General features: G+C 38.0%; 1 protein-coding gene, 1 long non-coding RNA gene and 1 pseudogene across 3 annotated transcripts in view; all 3 read right to left on the bottom strand.

Annotated features, from left to right (window-relative positions):
• Positions 1-23,915, bottom strand: part of LOC147613986 (pentatricopeptide repeat-containing protein At1g11290, chloroplastic pseudogene) — a 291,042-nt pseudogene that overhangs the window by 133,396 nt on the left and 133,731 nt on the right. The window lies entirely within an intron of this gene.
• On the bottom strand, positions 3,583-7,951 carry LOC147613990 (uncharacterized). Its single transcript, XR_015263293.1, has 3 exons — positions 7,783-7,951; positions 4,716-4,814; positions 3,583-3,885 (listed from the first exon to the last, which is right to left on the bottom strand). It is a non-coding gene; the product is annotated as an uncharacterized LOC147613990 (long non-coding RNA).
• Positions 8,247-12,729, bottom strand: LOC147613989 (very-long-chain aldehyde decarbonylase CER3-like). Its single transcript, XM_086781976.1, has 11 exons — positions 11,945-12,729; positions 11,585-11,805; positions 11,236-11,474; positions 10,888-11,107; positions 10,557-10,681; positions 10,041-10,300; positions 9,850-9,957; positions 9,546-9,752; positions 9,305-9,415; positions 9,054-9,230; positions 8,247-8,766 (listed from the first exon to the last, which is right to left on the bottom strand). The coding sequence occupies exons 1-11, from the start codon at positions 12,002-12,004 to the stop codon at positions 8,611-8,613; spliced, it is 1,884 nt and encodes a 627-aa protein (XP_086638102.1). The 5' UTR covers positions 12,005-12,729; the 3' UTR covers positions 8,247-8,610.

Raw genomic sequence — 23,915 nt, 5'->3', positions numbered from 1 at the left:
TCACAAACTAAATCACACATATATAGAATAGATTAAGACCCAACTACGCTCAAGTGAATGAATGGTAAAAAGGTATCCACATGAATATATATATATATATATATATATATATATATATATATGTATGTATGTATGTATGTATGTATGTATATGTGTATGTGTATGTATATGCATATACATACATATATGTATGTATACGTATTTGTATATGTATATGTATATGTATATGCATAAACATACATATATATATGTATATGTATTTGTATATATATCTATATATGTCTGAAGGCGGTTCACCTAATTTTAGCTTTTAGGAAACTCATTTAAAAAGATGGATGAGAGTGCGGGCCCAAGGGATTCACCTAGGAATATGTAAAATATCATGTGAGTTAAACAAAAGGAGCTTACAATTTCATCGACTTACATAAAGTTTTACATACATCCTCGATTTTTTAAATACAAAGAATGAAAAAGTTGTAAGTTTAACCGTAGTTTATTACCTTGAAGTTAACAAAATGGGTATATTTAAAACATCAAGCTTCATAGATCAAAGAGTTTTAAACTACTCCTTAACTGAACTCCCTTACACTTATCGTGAGAACCACTGGCTTTGTCTCAACAACATGAATGTTCCCCATGTAGAGGACACATATTGTTTGAACAACATGCATGTTCCCCATGTAGAGGACACATATTGTGTCAACTTTCATAAAGAAATCTGTTCTTGAAGGCGTTCATGTCAATAATTCGAGCATAAGAGGTATGAGGGGCAATGCTCTCTGGGTCACCAGCACCAAGAAGCCTTTCGACATACACGCTGATCATCATGCAGGTCGCGGGATCAATTGCAAAGGTAATAGCCGTCAATGCAGAAGGGATTTGGTCCCATGGGCTTCTCAGGTATCACAACAAAAACCAAGGCAGTGATCGATCGTTTCCTTCTAGCCATGGCAAAGGGGTTGCCGTTGGCCGCACCATTGACATCGAGCCGTTCATGAATAGCCTCCTTTCCCATCCATGAATGCATCGAGTTCAAGGTAACAGCGCAGTACCAGTTCTGGTTTGCAGCACATTTTTGTGTGCGTTTTAAAACCTTCTTCTACCTCCTACCGTCAAATTATAAAACCAAGCCGAACATGGCATTGCTTACTTATCAAATTAACCCTCCTTTTGAATTATTCCCGCTTTTGGCTGGCCACGTGGAGGGAGGGGGAGTTGTGGTTAATCTTGTATAGATATAGATAGATATATATATTGAAATCTTTAGGTAGTCCTCTATATATATATATATATATATATATATATATATATATATATATTCTATATAAAAAATCTTTTATTTAAAACAAAACAATCCAAATCTTTATCAAACATTAATCAAAAGTCATGAGTCTTTAACTTTTTAGGAAGGTTTTGAATTGATGTTTATATTTGGTTGAATCATTAATTATAAAACAATTCATTACAACACTCATGTATACAATTGGACCTTAATTAGTAATTATAGGTCGTCATCACGAGAGATTATGTCCGCCGCGAAACTGATAAACTGCACGTTGTCTACATGTCGCTTCTCGTGCACGTCACAAATATAAAGCCCACAGTGGTTCTTATACTGGTTTTCGATTCGTCCCCAACGATGCCTATGCGTTTTACATGGCCTGTCGCCACAGCCTATGTGTCTTACGTGGCCTATCGCCACTGAAACCCCACAATATCGGCATGCTGATCCACGCTTAAGCAACGCAACAATCTAGCACCGTCGGATCTCCTATCCAACGGCAAATCTTCATGCAAACGGCCACAGCAGTGCGACGTCTAGTACAGCTACTCATCTCTGTTGCGCCCTCCCTATCGTGCGCATGGTCGTCGGTCTCTGTTTCGCAAGAAACCCTAACTATCCAGAGACATTTTCGTGTGCTCTGCTTCATCTCGAGTATTTAATCCTGGCGATACCTGCTCGGCCCTAAACCCCAGCCTTAGCCATTTCCACTTGCTATGCCTGCGCTCACCTGAAGCCCTAACCAGCGGCATTCTCTGTACACAAATCCCTTGCCCCATTCCTTTCCGCATTCTCTGTGCACTCAGCCCTAACCGTATGGCTGCAAATCCTAACCTCTCAGCTTGAAACCCATCCTGCAGATTCTCTGCTCCATTTTGAACCCCTGATTCTTATGCCCTGTGGTGCTGATAGGCAGATATCTTCAGCCACTGAGCTCTGTTCTTACCATCTCCATTGCCATATCTGTCACCATGGGGAACAGTTTTCCCAGCCGTTTGATGAACCAAGAGCCATTGGAAACTGGGGGCGGTGTCCTACTCAGCCGCCTGTGGAGGTGAAACCGATAGCATGAAGGTGATAAGTTGATACCTGTGGAGGTAGAGCTCAAGGCGACCCTGACGTGATGAGACGACTGGAACAGCAGGCGACCTGGAGGTGATGAAACGACTGGAACAGCAACAGGATGACTGGAATAGCAAGCAATTGATTGGACCTGGAGGTGATGAACGACTGGAACAACAGCAGGATGACTGGAATAGCAAGCAACTGATTGGACCCGGGGAGAGCATCACGTCGCTGGAGGAGTGGGTATTTTCAAATGCAAGCGTGAACTTCACGCTTGCAGGAGGACGGTGTATTTTGAAATAGCCCCACCTCCTTTGCCCACGTGGAGGGAACTCCCTTTACACTTATCGTGAGAACCACTCTCTGTCTCAACAACATGCATGTTCCCCATGTAGAGGACACATATTGTTTGAACAATATGCATGTTCCCCATGTAGAGGACACATATTGTGTCAACGTTCATAAAGAAATCTGTACTTGAAGGTGTTCATGTCAATAATTCGAGCATAAGAGGTATGAGGGGCAATGCTCTCTGGGTCACCAACACCAAGAAGCCTTTCGACATACACGCCGATCATCATGCAGGTCGCGGGATCAATTGCAAGGCAATAGCCGTCAATGCAGAAGGGATTTGGTCCCATGGGCTTCTCAAGTATCACAACAAAAACCAAGGCAATGATCGATCATTTCCTTCTGGCCATGGTGAAGGGACTGCCGTTGGCCGCACCGTTGACATCGAGCCGTTTATGAATAGCCTCCTCCCATCCATGAATGCATCGAGTTCAAGGTAACAGCGCAGTAACAGTTTTGGTTTGCAGCGCATTTTTGTGTGCATTTTAAAACCTTCTTCTGCCTCCTACTGTCAAATTATAAAACCAAGCCAAACATGGCATTGCTTACTTATCAAATTAACCCTCCTTTTGAATTATTCCCGCTTTTGGCTGGCCACATGGAGAGAGGAGGAGTTGTGGTGAATCTTGTATAGATATAGATAGATATATATATTGAAATCTTTAGGTAGTCCTCTACATACATACATATATATATATATATATATATATATATATATATATATATATATACATATATATATATATTCTATATATTCTATATAAATAAATCTTTTATTTAAAACAAAACAATCCAAATCTTTATCAAACATTAATCAAAAGTCATCAGCCTTTAACTTTTTAGGAAGGTTTTGAATTGATGTTTATATTAGGTTAAATCATTAATTATAAAACAATTCATTACAACACTCATGTATACAACTGGACCTTAATTAGTAATTATAGGTCGTCAGATATGATAATGCTTTTTTATTGATGTGCAAATTTAAAACAAAACGAATCATTCTACACTCTCCCTTTATCTTGTATACACTTTGTTTATATAATACATTTTGTATATATAAAATGACCTTGAGCAAAGTAAAAGACCTTGAGCAATGAAGCACTTGGAGGAGGCAAAGGCGGTCGAGGAGCTCAAGGAGACGAAGGCACGACCACGTGGAGCTCAAAGTTGGCAGACTGAGGTGCCTGGCAAACATAAAATAACCAAAATTTTTAAAAATCTGAAGGCTAGCCAAAATGCAACCACTTTTTCTCAATCATTTTTTAATTAAAAAACCCAAATTATTTTACACACACACTCTCTCTCTCTCTCTCTCTCTCTCTCTCTCTCTCTATATATATATATATATATATATATATATATATATATATATAAAACAAAACAAATCATTTTTTAAAAAAATCCAAAATCATTTTACACTCTCTCACTCTCTCTCTCTCTCTCTCTCTCTCTCTTATATATATATATATATATATATATATATATATATATATATATATATATATATAGAGAGAGAGAGAGAGAGAGAGAGAGAGAGATACATATACATTTACATATATATTTACATATACATAAACAAATCATTCTACACTCTCCCTTCATCTTCTAAAATAGGAATATGTATATTATACATAAATAAATCTTTTATTTAAAACAAAACGAATCATTCTACACTCACCCTTTATCTTGTATACAGTTTGTCCGAATTAACCATGCACTTAACTTTATCAAACATTAATCAAAAGTCATCAGTCTTTAACTTTTTAGGAAGGTTTTGAATTGATGTTTATATTAGGTTAAATCATTAATTATAAAACAATTCATTACAACACTCATGTTTACAATTGGACCTTAATTAGTAATTATAGGTCGCGTCAGATATGATAATGCTTCTTTATTGATGCGCAAATTTAAAACAAAACGAATCATTCTACGCTCTCCCTTTATCTTGTATACACTTTGTTTATATAATACATTTTGTAGATATAAAATGACCTTGAGCAAAATAAAAGACCTTGAGCAATGAAGCACTTGGAGGAGGCAAAGGCGGTCGAGGAGCTCGAGGAGGCGAAGGCACTACCATGTGGAGCTCAAAGCTCGCAGGGTGAGGTGCCTGGCATACATAGAATAACCAAAATTTTTAAAAATCTAAAGGCTACCCAAAATGCAATCACTTTTTCTCAATCATTTTTTTATTAAAAAACCCAAATTATTCTACACTCTCTCTCTCTCTCTCTCTCTCTCTCTATATATATATATATATATATATATATATATATATATATATATATAAAACAAAACAAATCATTTTTTATTTAAGAAGTCTAAAATCATTTTATAAAATACACTTTTAGAACTTTTAGGAAACTGATTTAAAAAGATGGATGAAAATAAGTCTGAGGAATATGTAAAATATCATGTGCGTTAAACAAAAGGGGCTTACAATTTCATATATATATATATATATATATGCCCTTCAATTTCTAGTTTTAGTTTTATTGGTATTGATACACACACACACACACACACACACACACACACACACACACACACACATATATATATACATATTTATGTATATGTATATGTATATATACATATACATATATATATATATATCAAAATAAATCATTTTTTATTTTAAAAATCCAAAATCATTTTACTCTCTCTCTCTCTCTCTCTCTCTCTCTCTCTCTCTCTATATATATATATATATATATATATATATATATATATATATATATAAATCAAAATAAATTATTTTTTATTTTAAAAATCCAAAATCATTTTACTCTCTCTCTCTCTCTCTCTCTCTCTCTCTATATATATATATATATATATATATATATCAAAATAAATCATTTTTTATTTTAAAAATCCAAAATCATTTTACTCTCTCTCTCTCTCTCTCTCTCTCTCTCTCTCTCTATATATATATATATATATATATATATATATATATAGAGAGAGAGAGAGAGAGAGAGAGTAAAATGATATATATATATATATAGAGAGAGAGAGAGAGAGAGATACATATATATTTACATATATATTTACATATACATAAATAAATCATTCTACACTCTCCCTTCATCTTCTAAAATAGAAATATGTATATTATATATAAATAAATCTTTTATTTAAAACAAAACGAATCATTCTACACTCACCCTTTATCTTGTATACACTTTGTCCGAATTAATCATGCCCTTAACTCTATCAAACAATAATCAAAAGTCATCAATCTTTATCTTTTTAGGAAGGTTTTGAATTGATGTTTATATTAGGTTAAATCATTAATTATAAAACAATTCATTACAACACTCATGTATACAATTGGACCTTAATTAGTAATTATAGGTCGCCATTCCTTATCCGGCCCAAGGCCACATCAATCCGCTGCTCCAGCTTTGCAATCAGCTCATGCCCAGAGCTCGTGGGTGTGGTGGGTATCCATCGCGGGGAGCTCTCCCCGAAGCTGCACGGCTATAGTCCTATTCGCGTGTTATCCATCGTGAGGGGACTCTCCGAACAATCCAAATCTTTTTTATTTAAATCTCACACACACACACACACACACACACACACACACACGATTTTGGATTTTTAAAATAAAAAATGATTTGTTTTGAAACGTGGAAAATACGCTCTCATTCAACATTTTTATTTATTAATTTATTATAGAGAAGGGTGGTTTCTGCCCTAAATTTCTCCCAACAAGGCCGCAATAAGAAGGAGATTGCTCTGCACGAGAGATTGTGGCTGCAAAACAAATAAACTACACGTTATCTACATGTCGCTTCTCGTGCACGTCACAAAAATAAAGCCCACAGTGGTTCTTGTACTGGTTTCCCGAAACCCCACAATATCAGCATGCTAATCCACACTTAAGCAATGCAACAATCTAGCACCGTCAAATCTCCTATCCAACGACAGATCTTCATGCAAACGGCCACAACAATGCGATGTCTAGTACAACCACTCATCTCTGTTGCGCCCTCCCGATCGTGCGCATAGTCGTTGGTCTCTATCCGTAAGAAACCCTAACTATCCAGAGCCATTTTCGTGTGCTCTGCTTCACCTCGAGTACTTAATCCTAGCGATACCTACTTTCATCTTGAGTATTTAATCCTAGCTATACCTGCTCAACCCTAAACCCTAGCCTTAGCCATTTCCACTTGCTATGCCTACCCTCACATGCAAGCCCTAACCAACAACGTTCTCTGTACGCAAATCCCTTGCCCCATTCCTTTCCGCATCCTCTGTGCACTCAGCCCTAACCGTATGGCTGCAAATCCTAACCTCACAGCTTGAAACCCATCCTGTAGGTTCTCTACTCCATTTTGAACCCCTGATTCTTATGACCTGTGGTGATAGACAGATATCTTTTGCCACTAAGTTGTGTCCTTACCGTCTCCATCGCCATATCTGTCACACCATGGGGAACAGTTTTCCCAGCTGTTTGATGAACCAAGAGCCATTGGAAACCAGGGGCGGTGTCCTACTCAACCAGTGGAGGTGAAACCCGTAGCACGAAGGTGATAAGTTGATACCCGTGGAGGTAGAGCTCAAGTCGACCCTGACATGATGAGATGACTGGATCAACACGTGAACTGGAGGTGATGAAACAGCTGGAACAGCAGCAGGATGACTGGAATAGCAAACAATTGATTGGACTTGGAGATGATGAAACGACTGGAACAATAGCAGGATGACTAGAATAGCAAGCAACTGATTGGACCCAGGAAGAGCATCAAGTCGTTGGAGGAGTGGGTATTTTCAAATGCAAGCGTGAACTTCACGCTTGCAAGAGGACTGGGTATTTTGAAATAGCCCCACCTCCTTTGCCCACATGGAGGGAGGTGGGGTTGTCGTTAATCCTATGTAGATACTGCATAATCGTTATTATTAGATGAGTCATAAAAAGCAAGCACACGACTATTATTATTATTTGCTATATATGACTTTGATGTGCCATTTGACTAGTTTATAGCAGTCATGAATTACATTCATATATAATACAGTTCACGACAATCTTGCTAAAACTGTTATATAATCAACTGAAAGCAATAATTACTTACAGAAAGTTCTACACACATTTGATTCCGAAAATTTCATTACTTGTCAGGTTAGTGATATCCATCGTAAACCTATGAAAATTGGGTTGTATATTTTGAGGAGGTCGAAGATCACTTCGATTCTGGATTGTATGTCTCTTACGCGTTAAACCAAGCTGCACCATCAATCACAATTTATTCAAGGAGCTATTGATTGGCGCAATTTAAGGTTGTTATTTGTAGCTCAGAGTGCTTCTAGACAATGATCCATGGTGTAAATACCTTCTTGCCATTGTTCGAAGGCAATAAATGGATTGGCACATGAGTGTTTCTTCCTATAGAACTCTTCAGTACGAACAAGGAGGAGGTAGACTATTTTATTACACAAAGTCACGATTAGAGATATACTTAGGCAATCCAATGCATAGAAAAACACACACGACATAGAAACAAAGCTTTAGCAGTACATAGCTCATCACGACATAGAGGAAGTTTCAACGCAACCCTGGAATTAGTAAGCGAAAGAGAGTAGCGTTCTCAAAGCACCACACAAGCTTTCACAAAGGAGGGACACAATGTATACCCATAATAATGAAGGGTAACCATGATGATGATGATGGAAGGAACTTCAAAGACGAGAGTTTAGACATGTTTAACATAAGAGAGATTTTGCTAAGTGGTGTGCGGCGACACGGGCGTGTGTGTGTGGGGGGGGGGGGGGTTATGGCATAGAGTACAATTGAGTTGTTCTTGGGGTTTCTAAAATTGGAGAAGGTCTTTTTTCCCTTCGCAAAGAATGTGGACACAACGAGAGAGAGAGAGAGCCCCTATTTTTGACACTAGTTGAGTTGGCTACACTCGCGTGAGACCGTGCTTCATGGCCGCCTCCCACACCACGTCTAAATTGTTCACATCCACAGCTCCCACTTCGTGATGCTGCCAACCCTCCAGCGCGTGAACCACCCCGCCAGCATGACACGCGTGCACCACATACCTGGGCATCGTGTGCTATTTATAAAAAAAACAAACAAATCAAACTTATTTAGCATGTTGCGTGCATTAAGCCTCACTTTACTTAAAATTTCACGATATTTATCCCGTAATTTTTTAAAATTAAAATGTGAGCTTTTCAAGAATAAGAGTGTATGTTTATTTTAATATGTATTGATTAATGCTTGAAAAAGCCAAAAGAAATGATGATGATTTATGATCATTTAAGATTTATTATTTGTTTTTAATATACTAGAACCTTCTTACGAAGAGTTTTGATTTTGGGAAACAAGAAGACATTTTACCTCGCATGTGTTCACACCTTGCACAAGCTTCTCGGGCAGCCTTATCCCAGCGGAATCGTGGTAGACGCAGTCTCGTCGAAAGTGGAGGATGGGCGGCAGTGTGAACTGGTGGAAGTGGGTGCCCCGCGGTGCCAGCTTTTGGGCGCCGTAACCCGCCCACTTGCCGATGATCCAGGTCTGCATTCATATTTGTTATTTTTGGCACGAATAAATGTGCGTAGCTAATCCAGGTTAAAGCAGCCAGTGCACACCTTGCAATTCTGGCCGGCTTGGTATTTGGTGGCCCGGACAAGGTACTGCTGGCAGTCCTTGGGCGCCTCCTTCACCACTGCGTCGAAGCGTTCTTCCGAAGCGGTGAGCATCTAGAGAGAGAAAACGGGAGGTAACGCTCATAAATATCATCCATGCGCTGGCAGAACTGTCAGCTGGCAAAAACTCCACGCTCATTAAATGGCATGCATGCATGGAGGTGATGCCATCAATGCTACTTACCAGCACTCTCACGCGCTTCCGGCAGAGGTACAGAGCAATGGCCTTGCCGATCTTGGAGGTGCTGCCGGTGAGCAAGACTTCCGACACGTCTTCCGGCAGCTCGTGAAGGATAACGGCCGTCGTGAGGGTATTGCCGTGGCACACGCGCACCTTGAGGTCCTTGAATTTGTCCACGAAGAGCTTACCGCCTCCATTCATGGCCTCGTTCTGGAAGAGCAACCGACAAAAAACCCATTGAATCCAAGCTCAAACACGGCCCCATCACGCAGCACAACATTACAAGTAGTAGCGGCGGCGGCAGAACCTTATTGAGAGCGCCCAGCGTAATCACTTTCACGCCTTTCCTGTCAGCCTCCAGGATAGTTTCCTCCAGTAACTTGTTGATTTTGCCGTAGGCATTTGGGAGATAATACTGCACATCAAACGCCGGCCACTCACCTTAGCGATTGCAGCCCACAGACTCAATGCCATCAAGAGAGGGAGACCATTCATCACCTGAAAGCCAATCAAAGGCAGAGACCATGTCTGCTGGGTTACACCATGTATGGTGTATTGGGCCACCACATAGGCTCTCCCCCACAGCCATGACATCCACACTCCCACGAAAACAACCGGTACAAAAATGTATGCCCACCATCTCAACCCCTCGCGAGGATGCGAAGTGAAGGTCCTGCCAATGAACCCAATGTGCAATCCGCTCACAAAATCCACTCCGTGGGGCACGAACACTGAATCTGGCACAACCTCCTCCTTACCTACAGAGACATGCACCTTTCTATCAACTGCTGTCATCTCAAATCATCATAGCATTCAGTTGATGAACTGATAGTACACTTTTTTACACTATGTAGCTTCCATTGAAACACATTCAGCATGTATCAAGGTAGTGTCTTCAATATCCGAAAAGCCCTTTCAAAAAAAATAAACAGCTTAAAAGCATTGTCTTGTGTCATCACATCCACACCTCCTCCTTTATTAACTATATTTCACATCTAACCACTGACGACTTACCCTTCTTTCTCAGTTCTTCATGCATCTTGAAAGCTGTTGGGTTGAGAGTGCCGCCAAAGTAATCATAGAACGGCACAAAGAGACAGTAGTTCACGTTTCCAAGCATGTGATGGAGGGAATGGTACCTGCCATGGGGCAATAGAAGACCTCAGCTTGAGAACTCAGGAAGCAGCTTGAGAACTCAGGAAGCGCACAGGCACGACCCCGCCTTATAGGGCAAATTCGTGTATGAATCTACATAAGAAATTGATCAAGTAGAAATATAGATTCTACTTCACGTAAGAGTGCCTTATAAAGGTAGAGATTGGAGCCACCATCAGCGTGTACTTACGACGGAGTGATGAGTAGATAACGCAGTAATGGAAAATGTTCGAAGGGCCAGAAGGGCACGACCTCCACGTTGGAGTGGATCATGTTTCGCATGAAATCAAAGCCCAAAACATAGGCATACAGGATCCCCAAGGAAGCCACTCCAGCTGCCATGACACCGGCCAGAGGCAGAGCCATCACCACCATCAACAAAAGGTGTTCCAAGAATGTCCCAGTGCCAGCTGCAAAACAACACAGCACGGAATAGTTTAATTTCCAGAAGATTTGGTGATAATGAAGGGAACACATGTTTCACCAGGAACCCTATGGACCACACTGTTTTAATGGAAAAACAAGATCATGGGATCACCAGTCGATGGTTCTGGCCTGGTTGAAACATGATGGAGATAATGGTATCCGTTATACAGGAACCCAACGTTATGGAAAGCTCGATGGATGTGGTAGTACAGGAGTTCTGATGGACCCATGTGGAGAAGCAAGAGGAGCAGTAAACCTTTCCAATTTACAAGAGGCAGCCCCACAATCAAGCTTGGAGCCCATGCTTGGCCGACCCCAGCAACTAGGGCTTGCAAGATAACGTAATTGTCCCTGCATCAAGTGCAGAAAAGCTTACAAACACCACTACAAAACCTTGAGAGAGAGAGAGAGAATGAGAGAGAGAAAGAGAAAGAAACCGCTTCATTGAAGAAGGATTTTACCAATCGAACTCTCTGTCTACTTGCTCGAACTCCACTTGTGCGTCTTGGATTCTCCTGGTTTTGGAGATGAAGGTGGACCTGGACAGCACGTGCCAGATCTCGTACAAGGAACACCGCAAGAGAGACAAAATCAAGATATGGAAGCAGCAATCGTACACAAGGGGCTCCCCATGGTAGTAATTGAGCAGCGCTTGAAGGCCCAACGGCGCGTAAAGAAAGTACTGAAATCCAAGAAAAGAAAAATCACTCGCACGCTCCCTCTCTCTCTCTCTCCCTCCCTCTCACACACACACGCACACACACACACACACAAACACACATTACAACAACATGATCCTCGCTAAAAATCGCATCACTTGCCTTGTACACTCCTGTCCAATCCCATGGCCAAGACGCCAAACGAGCTGATTTGGGCGCCATGAGCAAGCCCAGCCTTACAGAACCAACGAAGGAGAGATTCCCTGTAAGTAACGTGTGCTGCTAGGAAGCTTGTGGTCGGCGTCGATTGCTTCCTTCAAATCCCCGGCCACCGTCAATCCTTCCAGATCCCAGTTCTTCAATCTCTAATTGCCATGTATTATTGACTGCAACATCGAGGTTTGTAAAGCTGCAACAAGGTCGAAAGACCCGAAGTAAGGCCCCCACCAAATCACGAAAGACGGTGAAGACAAGACGTTCTGTGTGATCTGCGATGCCGGCGGAACGAGCGTACACCAAGAGAGAAAGAATAGAGCGAGAGAGAGAGAGAGAGAGAGAGAGAGAGCACTGCGGCTGCCTGTACGAATGGGCAGATAGAATAGAAACTACTGCACAGTGCAGACCCTTCTGCAGCGCCTTGCCGCCCCCTGACTGTTGAGAACATACAATAGCAGCAGTGTAGCAGGGGGGGGCTTTGAAGGAGAAACAACAACACGCTGCCTTGGCAAGCTACCTCTTAAATGTCTCTCCCCCACCCTCCACGCACATGATCACATGAAGGAGAGCAACGAGCCGTGGTCCCCGCCCTCCTCTTCTGAATAACAGACTCGCACAAACACAGGCCACAACCACGCTTGTGTCTTCTAAGTCAGACCTACCTAAGCTGCCGTCTCAATCAAGCTCGGCCACAAGGTTTCAACTTTGCAAGCTTGGCGTTGTAAGCCATGCTGATGATGTATGCATCCAATGCTATATAGCCTGTAGCTACCCCCGCGTTAACTTAAATGTCGACAAGATGGGCCTCCACCCCTGTGGTAGCTACAACTACTCCACCCTTTTAGAGGACCACCTCGGATTGCGAAATTGAGCTGCAACTACTCCACCCTTTTAGAGGACCACCTCGGATTGTGAAATTGACCCTGGTCCCTGTCAATAATACTCGGCACACCCTAATCCACACCCTTTAAATTTGGGTTTTTAAAAAAGCCACAAAGGGTTTCATAATTCATTTAAACTTAGCTACCCACTCACCAAAGCGTTTCATCTCTATATCTCTATATTATACAAAGGACGAGTTTCACAGGGCTACTACTACCCACTCTAGCAAAGGGTTTCATCTCTGTATCTCTATATTATGTAAAGGACTAGTTTCGCGAGGCTCCTACTTGGTAAGAATTGGGAGGTTGGGCACTCAATTTAGAGGTTCGAGAAGGGGTAGGCTCCTACCCGTCTTGAAGACACTTGAGGTTACTCGTAATTTATTTAAACTTTTAAAGACAAGGTACGTTGTAAACGCCACTCCAAGTCCATTTTTATTGAGTAATGAATGGAGGTCAAGGTCCTTGTAGGCTTTCAATTTTGAAGTCTTTTACCAACAATTGTTTAATGAAGCATATGTACTCCGGTAGTATTTAGAAAGAAAAAGAGAAGTGACTCTTCGACCTTCTTTACTTCCTTAATTTGGGTGAGCAACAGGCACTTCACATTCAAAGTGTGACAACGTGACATGTGACATGTGCTAATCAATAATATATCTCAAGTCATGGCTTCTCATAATTAGACTCCATAACTACTTTCGATTTTGTCAATGTTCATTTCAACCCTTCATGCATGCAACTTTGAATGTTCAGTGCTCATGTTCACACCCGAGACTTATAATGTTGCCTTGCCTTAATGTGCCTTGATTAAACATTCAAACACTTAGCCATCCTATAGATTATGTCATGATATCAAAACAAGTATTAGCATAGTACACACACACACACACACACACATATGTACATAACTAACTTACAATTGAAATAATTTACTCAAATGTTCATATTGAATGTGCACACTCCTTAAGCTTATACTTATTTGTTAGCATATAATATATTCTATGTGCATGATGAGGTCTTTTTATAGGTGTGCCAACCATGATGTATGGATAACGGTAACTAGCTACCCTAGATGTAGATGTTTATTTCACCATTTGATATGTTTCAACAACTCCATTCTTACTTCGTTATGCACTTAGGAACTAGCATGATTGTTCGAGGAAGCTTGATCTAGGTGATTGACATATCTTATTATTAGCACCCACATATGGTCATATGAACTTTTGCAAACCTTCAAAATCATTTAAGAGGGAAAAAGCTAACATAACTTTAAGGGAGAGTCCCCTAAAAATGAGTTAGGTTTCCATGAGCTTTCCACGAGGTTAAATACAAGGGATTTTTCATTGAGTCATAGACATTTTTTAATGCATAAGGAGATCCATTTTTTAATGCATAAGGAGATCCATGATTCCCCATGTATCCATCTTCTAGATTGTGGCATATCCTAACTTGCTTTTATTTCTTTGCATTTTTCATATCCCAATTTATCCAACTTCTAAATTGTGGCATATCTTAACTTGATTTTATTTCTTTGCATGTTTCATATGTTTAAGAAGTTATAATGACCATTTATAAAATCAATGCTATTCAAAGGCCAACACATGTGAGTGGACCACATTATTGATCACCAAATTTGGAACATATGGTTATGAGTCTAAAGGAGGTCGAGTTAAAAGATATGGTTATGAGTCTAAAGGAGGACGAGGTGTAAAGGATTTTGTCAACACTTAATAATACTCACAGAGGGACTTCAAAAGGTTATGGTTAAAGGTCAACACTCTAGGACAACTATTACATTGTCACTTATAGATTGAGAACATGTCTCCTTATAGATTCCCTTTAAAATGCCAAGTAATTATCTTTGTAAAAAAGTAATAAAAATAGTCTATATTAAAAGAAAATTTACTCATTATATTTTGTTATCTACAAAATCTTAGGAAATTAGCTAGTTTTACAAACTTTGTAAATTTAGTTCAAGTTGATCAAACAATTGGAAATTTCACATGTTTTAAGCATTTATATCATTTCTGATTGATTTTACAATCTTTGTGCACCTCTAAAACATCTCTCTCTCTCTCTCTCTCTCTCTCTCTCTCTCTCTCTCACACACACACACACACACACACACACACACAATGTTATCCACATCAGTGCCATCATGAACAGTGACCTTATAGTTGTGATGGGTACCCACATATTATTCACTACCACCACACATAAGACAAGCTACTACTTTGACCATCATCAAGATCATAGATGTAACAATGCATTCCTTCGACCTCTTAACCAACTATGAAGATGATGTGATAATAAAGATGAGGTCAAACTTACACCCACAATGCATAATGTAGAGAGAGAGAGAGAGAGAGAGAGAGAGAGAGAGAGAGAGAGAGAGAGAGAGAGAGAGAGAGAGAGAGAGAGAGACTCCCAAATAGTAGGTAAAGTACAATGCAATAATGAACCAAACTCATGATGGGTAGGTAGTTCATATATTTCTTCTTTCATAGTTGTAACCATTAGCCTTGGCTCTTTTTCTTGTATACCAAACCTGGAAAGCGGCAAGCAAAATCCCATAGCTTACAATTCATGTATTCATACTTGCAAGCCACTTTTTCCCCTCAAGCCCAAGGCAAAACGCCTTGGTGTTTTAGATTAACAAGGATTTGGGAAGCTTTTGGCTATGAGAAACTCTCATACTTAGGAGGTGGAAAAAAACATGACAAAGGACTTAAAATAATACTTTATTTTAAGGTGGAGGTGGAAAAAAACATGACAAAGGACTTTAAAAAAACTTTATTTTAAGGTGGAGGTGGAAAAAAACACGACAAAGGACTTTAAAAAATTAACATTGGGGTGGCGAATACCCATCTACGTGGTGTATCTACCTATGTGGTAACATATTAAAGAAGATTCACACTATCCATGTGGTAACATATTAAAGAAGATTAACTTCACATTATCTATTGGAAATTGTTAAAGGTACATTTACCCAATAAAAAACATTGAGTCGAAATTTTAATCTAAGATTTAATTCACATAATCTATTGGAAATTGATGTATGTATGTTTACCCAAATAAAAACATTGACTCAAAAATTCACAATTGAATCTTCAAAAGAGGAGGTATTTTGCCTTCTTTTTCAACAAGCGTGTAGACAAAGGTGGTCTTTTTTATATTTAAAAAAAGCTTAATTATTTTAGAAGAAAATAATCATTTTTTGTGAAACCGCAACTAGATGTTTAACATTGGGTAGGGGTTACCCCCCTTATAAACAAACACCAAATTAATGCAAAATATCAATTTTAATCCAATGTCATCGAGTAAAACTTGCATGAAGTATATGGTTCGTGAGTTGCCATGTTTTGGACTTGTTTTTAAGCCTTTAAAAAAGTGGTACTTTTCTTTTTGTGTGAAGGAAAAAGTGGCATTTTTCTTTACTAAATCATATTTTTTGAAGAAATCGATGATGTTTTTAAAAAGGGGTTTAAAACATCATCTTGAAGTTCAACATTGACTAGGGGTTTCAAACACCCAAAAAAGCAAGTTGATGTTGAACATCCACTTTAACCCTAGGCTAATGAGTACTTAAACCAAGGTTAACTATACAAGCTTACATCGATTGCTGCACCAATGTGCAATGACAACATAATACATGTAACGATAGCATTAAAGCTTTACAACCACCATGTATGTTTTGAGCTTTTATTAGAGGTGGTTCATAGCACTCTTCACCACCCTTCACTACCATGAGTGTTTTTGGCTTTCACACTTTGCCACCAAAAGGTGGCATACTTTACATCTTGTAAGTTCTAAATCAAAACCAATTCTACAAGCTATAAACTATTCACATTGCTCATGGTTAATGCTATCCATATTATAGCATATTTGGGTTGAGATATTTTTTCACCATGGCCATAACTCCATTGTACCCATTCTGTAAACCTCCATAATGTTTTCTCCTAGACTTCTCACCATATAAGTTATGCTCCTAAATGAACATGTTAACCACTCCATAGGTTAACATGGTTTCATCTACCCGACCAATCGTAAAATAAGTGGGTTTACTATCTTACCCACTTCGTACAGGCACTTATCTTTTTGTAAGATGGTGTTGGAACATATAAGACAACCTTACCCTATGCTTACTGCTGTCAAATAGGAAAAGTGTACGAACTCCATGTACATACTTGCTTAAGACTAGCAATAGAGGCCGTGCCATTTTTTAGTTTAGCCAGCCTAAGTCACTTGTGTATAAGTTATTTTTTACAATAAGCATGCAACCGGACCTTTAATTTTCTTGAAGAGAATAATCAAAAGACTCATAAAAATTATATCAAATATCAAAACACCTACTTGAATTAAATTGAAAATTAAAGCACATATCAAAACATAGAGCAAGAGAAAGAAATACATCACCATCCACACAAGGCAACACAAGATTGGGTGCAATCTTCCCCCCCCAACGTGAGTGGCTTCTTCGCGCGTGGGTATTTTTATATATTCTAAAAAGCAGGCTTTAAGCCAAAAATAAAGTATACATCCATATTTGGACTTTGCCATTTAATTAGCCTTTGTCCTCAATTTTAGCCTTGGTCCTCAATTAACCTTTGTCCTCAATTTTAGCCTTGGTCCTCAATTAACCTTTGTCCTCAAACCTTCTAAGGTTTGCACAATTTTTCTAATACAATAATCTAACTTGTACACATATGCACATTACAAAATAAATCAACTAATGCTCATATGCACACTGTACAATAAATTGACGCGTGCACACACACACATCACACTGATGTCAAAATAATATCAAATGCCATAATACAGCCACAAAACATTGTGAGATCGGTCCACACGCCATGACTCAATCCACCATCCGTGCGACACCTAAATCAGTACCCTCGCACTGTGCAATACCTAAATCGGTACCCTTGCACACCTCATCACCTAAACTCATAAACATAAACCACGTCAGTAGTAACAATCAATTGACATCACATCAATCAATCCTAACGTGTTCATGATGAGAAATAGGCATCATAAAATATATATACAAATTTAAATGACCATGATTATTATTCAAATAACATGGGTCATAACAGTCCTCCCCGTTGGGAATCAACTGTCCTCAGTTGCGTAATCAATGAGTGGATGGCTTCATGGCACAAGTGGAGGACAAGATCATCACATCAAACAATTTCTGAAAATAAAACCAAACAAATGAATGCATGTAAAAGGGATCTAAGTGTCCCATACCACAGAGGTACCTTCCACATACAAACACTCGCTGGTGAAAGATAGGAGACATAGATACGTCTGGGGTAGGTATGTAAAACCAATCTAATGTCCCATACCATAGATTAATTCCACACGACACTACCTTAAGAATAGAAGTTTGAGACGGAGTAGCTAATTCCCTCTGAAACTTTCATTCCGACATAACTTTTCTCTATCCTCAAAATTAGTCCTACAAGTCTTATTCCAAAAAATGAATTAGGTCGAAATGGAAATTCTTATCAACTTAGAATTAAAAAATAATCACTTACATTACTGTCAATAACTTGATGAATTCTGGGGATTTGTTCTTGATCTTAATCTTGATGAATTCTTGAGATTTGTTTTTGATCTTGATCTTAATCTTGATGAATTCTCAAGAGTTATTTTTTTATCTTAATCTTAATCTTATAATTGTCTGACTAAATTTCAAAAATTATAATCTTTGAATAGGTAAATAATTCTTGATTTTGTGAATCTTACTTGTTAACAATGAAATGTAAAGGGGATCTTGATCTTAAGCTTAATCTTAAACTTGAAATCAGAACTTGAATAATGATAGACATCTTGCGCGTTGATAGCAAGAACTTGATATACTAGTAATGAATCTTGACTTAGATTAAAAATACTTGAATGGACGAAAATTGAGAGATTAGTCTTCAATTAATCATAATTGCAATTCTTGAATAAATCTTATTCTTAAGGAGTTTAAATCTTGTGGTTGAATATATCTTTGACTTAGAGCAATTCTTGGTCTAGAAAGAATCTTGTACTTGGATAGATCTTAAACTAGAACACTTGAAAATTTAAACAAAACTTTACTTGAAAGAATCTTGTACTCAGATAGATCTTAAACTAGAATACTTGAAAATTTAGATAAAACTTTACTTGAATTGTTATAAACTTCGTAATTGTGATTGGCATACAACTTAAACTTGGTTTCTAGTCACTTGAGAGCTATTTCTTTACTTTTCTCATCACTTGAGAGCTATTTCTTTACTTTTCTCATCATCACTAAATTCGATGGTAAAGCAATTGATAACTTGAATCAAAGACTGGAGAAACTTGCTTGGTTCTTGAATCTTCAAATTGGTCTTAATCTTGTATGAGATGTCTAGCAATCATTTTTACTTGAATTTGGGCAACTAGATCTTGAAGATAACTTTTGCTAATCTTGTCTCGATCTTTCTAGTTAGGTCACTGTATCTAAAATTCTTTTTAGGAGCTAAAGTTTTCTAACTAGGTCTAGAAGAAAAGAATATTCAGAAAACAGATACAAAAGCAAACAAGAAATTGTATAAATTTTTTTTAACACATACCTCCACATTTGGTTAATGTGTCGAATCCGTCAACTTCTTCGGTGTCAAGTTGTTCCTGAATAGTACGATGGTTAGTACGATGGTGCGGATATTCACCCATTTCTTGATAATTAAAAAGAATAGGGAAAAATTTAAAACAAGAGAAAAGATAGGGTTTCTTATCTCATTTGGAATGTCGAATTAGATGTGAGTCCTGCCAAGTTAGCTCAATACACAAATGCATAAATATTTTTTTTTCAAGAAATAATCCATGTACTCTTTAAAATTAAAGCTTTATTAATTAAAGCTCAAAGAGTTTCTTAATTAAGCTTACTAATAAAAGCTTTGCTTAACATGATTTTTTTTTCTACTAATTTAAATCCAACGCATAGTTAAACCCAAGCTTAATAAAAGCTCAAATGAAATGATTCAATCATCTTAGAATTCATGAAGTTTAGCGCAAATTTGTTAAATAAAATAAAAAAAAAGCTTTGGAGAAAATTATAATTAGTGCCTCCTGGATTTAGCCCAACCGCTCCTCGATTTAGCCCAACCGGCCAAGATTTGAGGGAGAAGCAAAAGCTCACAAAGCTTTTGCTTCATTAAGCGCAAATCTGAAATAAGCGCTTCAATAACCGCAAATCTGAAAATTTCTCTAGCAGCTAATAAGTCTTTAATTAAGCTTATTAAAGCTTTTATAAAATTTATGTTTTCAAACTCTCCCACAACGCCAGCAACTAGCGCGTAGGATTTTATTTTTATTATTATTTTTTTAAAAGAACTAATAATAATAATAATAAAAACCAGTGCCTCTATTTTGGGCAAAGCTGAATTTCTCCCCTCCCTCAAAATTTGCAACTCGCCGCCGAGGCAGCCGGATGGAGAAAGAACCCAAAAAAAAAATCAGCGCCTCCCTGAATCAAAAAATTCCTGCGCCCCCCTGAATTCGCACGCTGGCCGTCAGGACAGAGGGAGTAGGAGAAGCCGCTGCCGCTGCCGCCGGGTACGAAGGAGGAACAGAGAGATTAAAAAAAATCAATTAAAAATTTATATATATATATTTTAAAATCTATGAAGCTGGGATGCGCAGGGCGCAGGCTAGATGGAGAGAGAAGCGCGGGGATGCGCAGGGTGCAGGCCGTCGGCCAGATGGAGAGAGAAGCACGGGGTCTAAAAAAAAATTCCTTCCCCCCTCTGAATTCGCAGCGCACGCCGCCGGGGTATGAAGGAGGGAGATTGAAAAAATCAATTTCAGAATTTATTATTATTATTTTTTCTCTCAGAGAGCTTATTTCTCCATAAATTAGCTATTGGTGAATTATACACCGTCCATTATAGATTGCTTCCTCTCTCAATGGTTTAGCAATTGGAAAGCTAAGCAGGATTGACTATTAATTTTGAAACCCATCCATACAGACAGATCACAAAGAGGTCAAGAATTTAGCAAAACCGCTTTTCAATTTTGAGAGAGGTTTCATGGTTTCTGAGAATGGTTTACCACCTTTATTTTATCCTTTGGGCAATAGGTTGATGGAGATTGATTACCCAATGGTAAAAAACAAGCTTAATTTCATTCATACATAAACAAAAATCCCTAAACGTGTTCTTCTTCAATTAAAACTCAAAAAAATTACCAAAATCACCTCTCTTTTTGTCTCTTTCACCTCTTTTGACCACCTTCAAGAAAATTAAATTACACCAAAGCTCTGATACCACTGCAACCGGACCTTTAATTTTCTTAAAGAGAATAATCAAAAGACTCATAAAAATTATATCAAATATCAAAACACCTACTTGAATTAAATTGAAAATTAAAGCACATATCAAAATATAGAGCAAGAGAAAGAAATACATCACCATCCACACAAGGCAACACAAGATTGGGTGTAATCTTCCCTCCCCAACGTGAGTGGCTTCTTCTCGCGTGGGTATTTTTATATATTCCAAAAAGCAGGCTTTAAGCCAAAAATAAAGTATACATCCATATTTGGACTTTGCCATTTAATTAGCCTTTGTCCTCAATTTTAGCCTTGGTCCTCAATTAACCTTTGTCCTCAATTTTAGCCTTGGTCCTCAATTTTAGCCTTGGTCCTCAATTAACCTTTGTCCTCAAACCTTCTAAGGTTTGCACAATTTTTCTAATACAATAATCTAACTTGTGCACATATGCACATTACAAAATAAATCAACTAATGCTCATACGCACACTGTACAATAAATTGACGCGTGCACACACACACATCACACTGATGTCAAAATAATATCAAATGCCATAATACAGCCACAAAACATTGTGAGATCGGTCCACACGCCATGACTCAATCCACCATCCGTGCGACACCTAAATCGGTACCCTCGCACTGTGCAACACCTAAATCGGTACCCTTGCACACCTCATCACCTAAACTCATAAACATAAACCACGTCAGTAGTAACAATCAATTGACATCACATCAATCAATCCTAACGTGTTCATGATGAGAAATAGGCATCATAAAATATATATACAAATATAAATGACCATGATTATTATTCAAATAACATGGGTCATAACAAAGCAATACATAATCATTCCCTTGTAATAGTTTACTAGGAGCTCTCATCTTCCCTCTTCTTACTTGCTCATATGCTATTGAATCTTGCTTGCTTGATGCATGCTAGATTGAATTGGTTGTAGGTTGTCTTCTTGTGCATTAACTTCCCATGTATTCCCTACCTTATGATGAGAGGTCATGAAGGACCATAACACTATTGCAAGCAAAATAGGTAACTGACAAGGGTTACCTAAAAAGATTCCCTCCCAAAATGTGTGAAATCTCAAAAATGGCTTAAAAACATAGTTTTTTGAAAACACATCTAGAATTCCATGTATAAATTTAAAAAAATACATGAATTTTGATATTTTTTCAAGATTGAAAACACTTGTGACCTTCGTAGGTTTATAAACTGCTGTTGTTTGTTGACATAAAAATAAACTTAACTTACAAAAGTACATAAGAGTCTACATAACTTAAAGAAATATCAATCTTTTTCAAATAAAAATTTATTTTATAAATTTAATGAATATAAGATATTTTTTTAATGGACTTTTTGGGACAAATTCTACCACTATGCATAAATATGCACATTATTTGATAAGCACTCAAAAAATATTAGAATACATAACAATACAAACTCCATAATTTATGAAAAAATCTACAAACATCCTTGAGTTTATTTCTAGACCCAAATAGTAAAGCCTTTAGTATATACTTACCTTGACAGTTTGCATGATATAATTATTTGCTCTATTATTTATAAGCAGATAGTGGGCGCATGATATACAACCAAGGCTAAGAGTTTAAAGAGGTCAACTTATAGGTGTGCAAAGGTAGACTTGTATTCATATATATATGTAGAAGGTGGTAACTATGGAGGCTCTGAGTAAACCTAAGCATATTAAAAGAGATATTTTTTCAGCAAGATAATCTTAGAGGCAGACATCATGTAGCCTATGGGTGTAAATTTCGACCCACATACGCATTTGTTTTCATGAAGGGAATTTTTGTTATGCAATATGGATAAGGGTAGCGGGAAGAAATTATAGCCTATATCATGTACATATGTGGTGGTGGCAAAAATTCATAGTAGGCATATGTTGATGTTTGATCCAGATAGCCATTATCATGAACATAGGTGATGGTATATCTAAGAGAAGTGTAGGAATGAGCTCTAGTTATAATTATTTATAGTGCATGTGAAGGATGTTGAAAGATGGTATGTCTAAGGGTAGTGTAGAATGAACTCTAGTTATAATTATTTAGAGGACATGTAAAGGATGTTGAGAGATGCAATCTTCGCTCGCGACATTGTCTTTGTGTACAAAGAGAAAAGAGAGGAGCTTAGAGCTTCTGGAATGGTGGTAGAGAAGAGCTTAGAGCTTTCACGAGACGATGACGGTAGATTCAAGGTCCCCTATGCTCGAGAGCATACTACTACACAGGCATGGCAGAGTCCAGGCTCACATGCACCCCCCTCCTCGACATAGATGGTCGCACCACGTGTATTTGCTTATAGTTATTCTGCTTTAAAATTGAATTGTAGAATAAAAATCAGGATTGGCAAATCAATCGACTTGCGGTATTCCAAATCAATGGAGCCTTGCACATTTGGATTAAAACCAATGGATTACAGGTCATCAGGGATTATCTCATTTAGCTCTTCTATTATCATGATTTTTTGGCATCTACTATGTAGCGATATTATTTATGATACAAAGGTTACATGGTTACATAGACAAGCATTTTTTTTAATGACCTCCTCTTAAATTTGTAGTCAAAGGTTGTGACCATATGTGTTTTTCACGTCCTTAGCCGTAAACCTATGTTCTACAGATATCACCTTATCCTAGGTATATTTTTTCTTTAATTATATGCAAAACATCAAGTTTTTATGAAAAGTTGATGTTTTGCATAAAAATCGATGTAAAAC

The sequence above is a fragment of the Cibotium barometz genome, chromosome 43 (assembly GCF_041138505.1).
Source record: "Cibotium barometz isolate CiBa-2024 chromosome 43, ASM4113850v1, whole genome shotgun sequence".
Classification (NCBI taxonomy): domain Eukaryota; kingdom Viridiplantae; phylum Streptophyta; class Polypodiopsida; order Cyatheales; family Cibotiaceae; genus Cibotium; species Cibotium barometz.
Note: the sequence above shows the minus strand (reverse complement) of the source record. Positions and strands in the feature narration are given on the sequence as shown.

Bases quoted from the DNA above. Each gene is read 5' to 3' on its own strand.
- LOC147613989 (XM_086781976.1), bottom strand. From the start codon at position 12,004: ATGGCGCCCAAATCAGCTCGTTTGGCGTCTTGGCCATGGGATTGGACA. The intron at 10,301-10,556 runs GTAAGTCGTCAG...ATGTCTCTGTAG, and splicing joins TGAAGAACTGAGAAAGAAGG to GTAAGGAGGAGGTTGTGCCA. The intron at 9,231-9,304 runs GTGTGCACTGGC...ATATGAATGCAG, and splicing joins AAGCCGGCCAGAATTGCAAG to ACCTGGATCATCGGCAAGTG.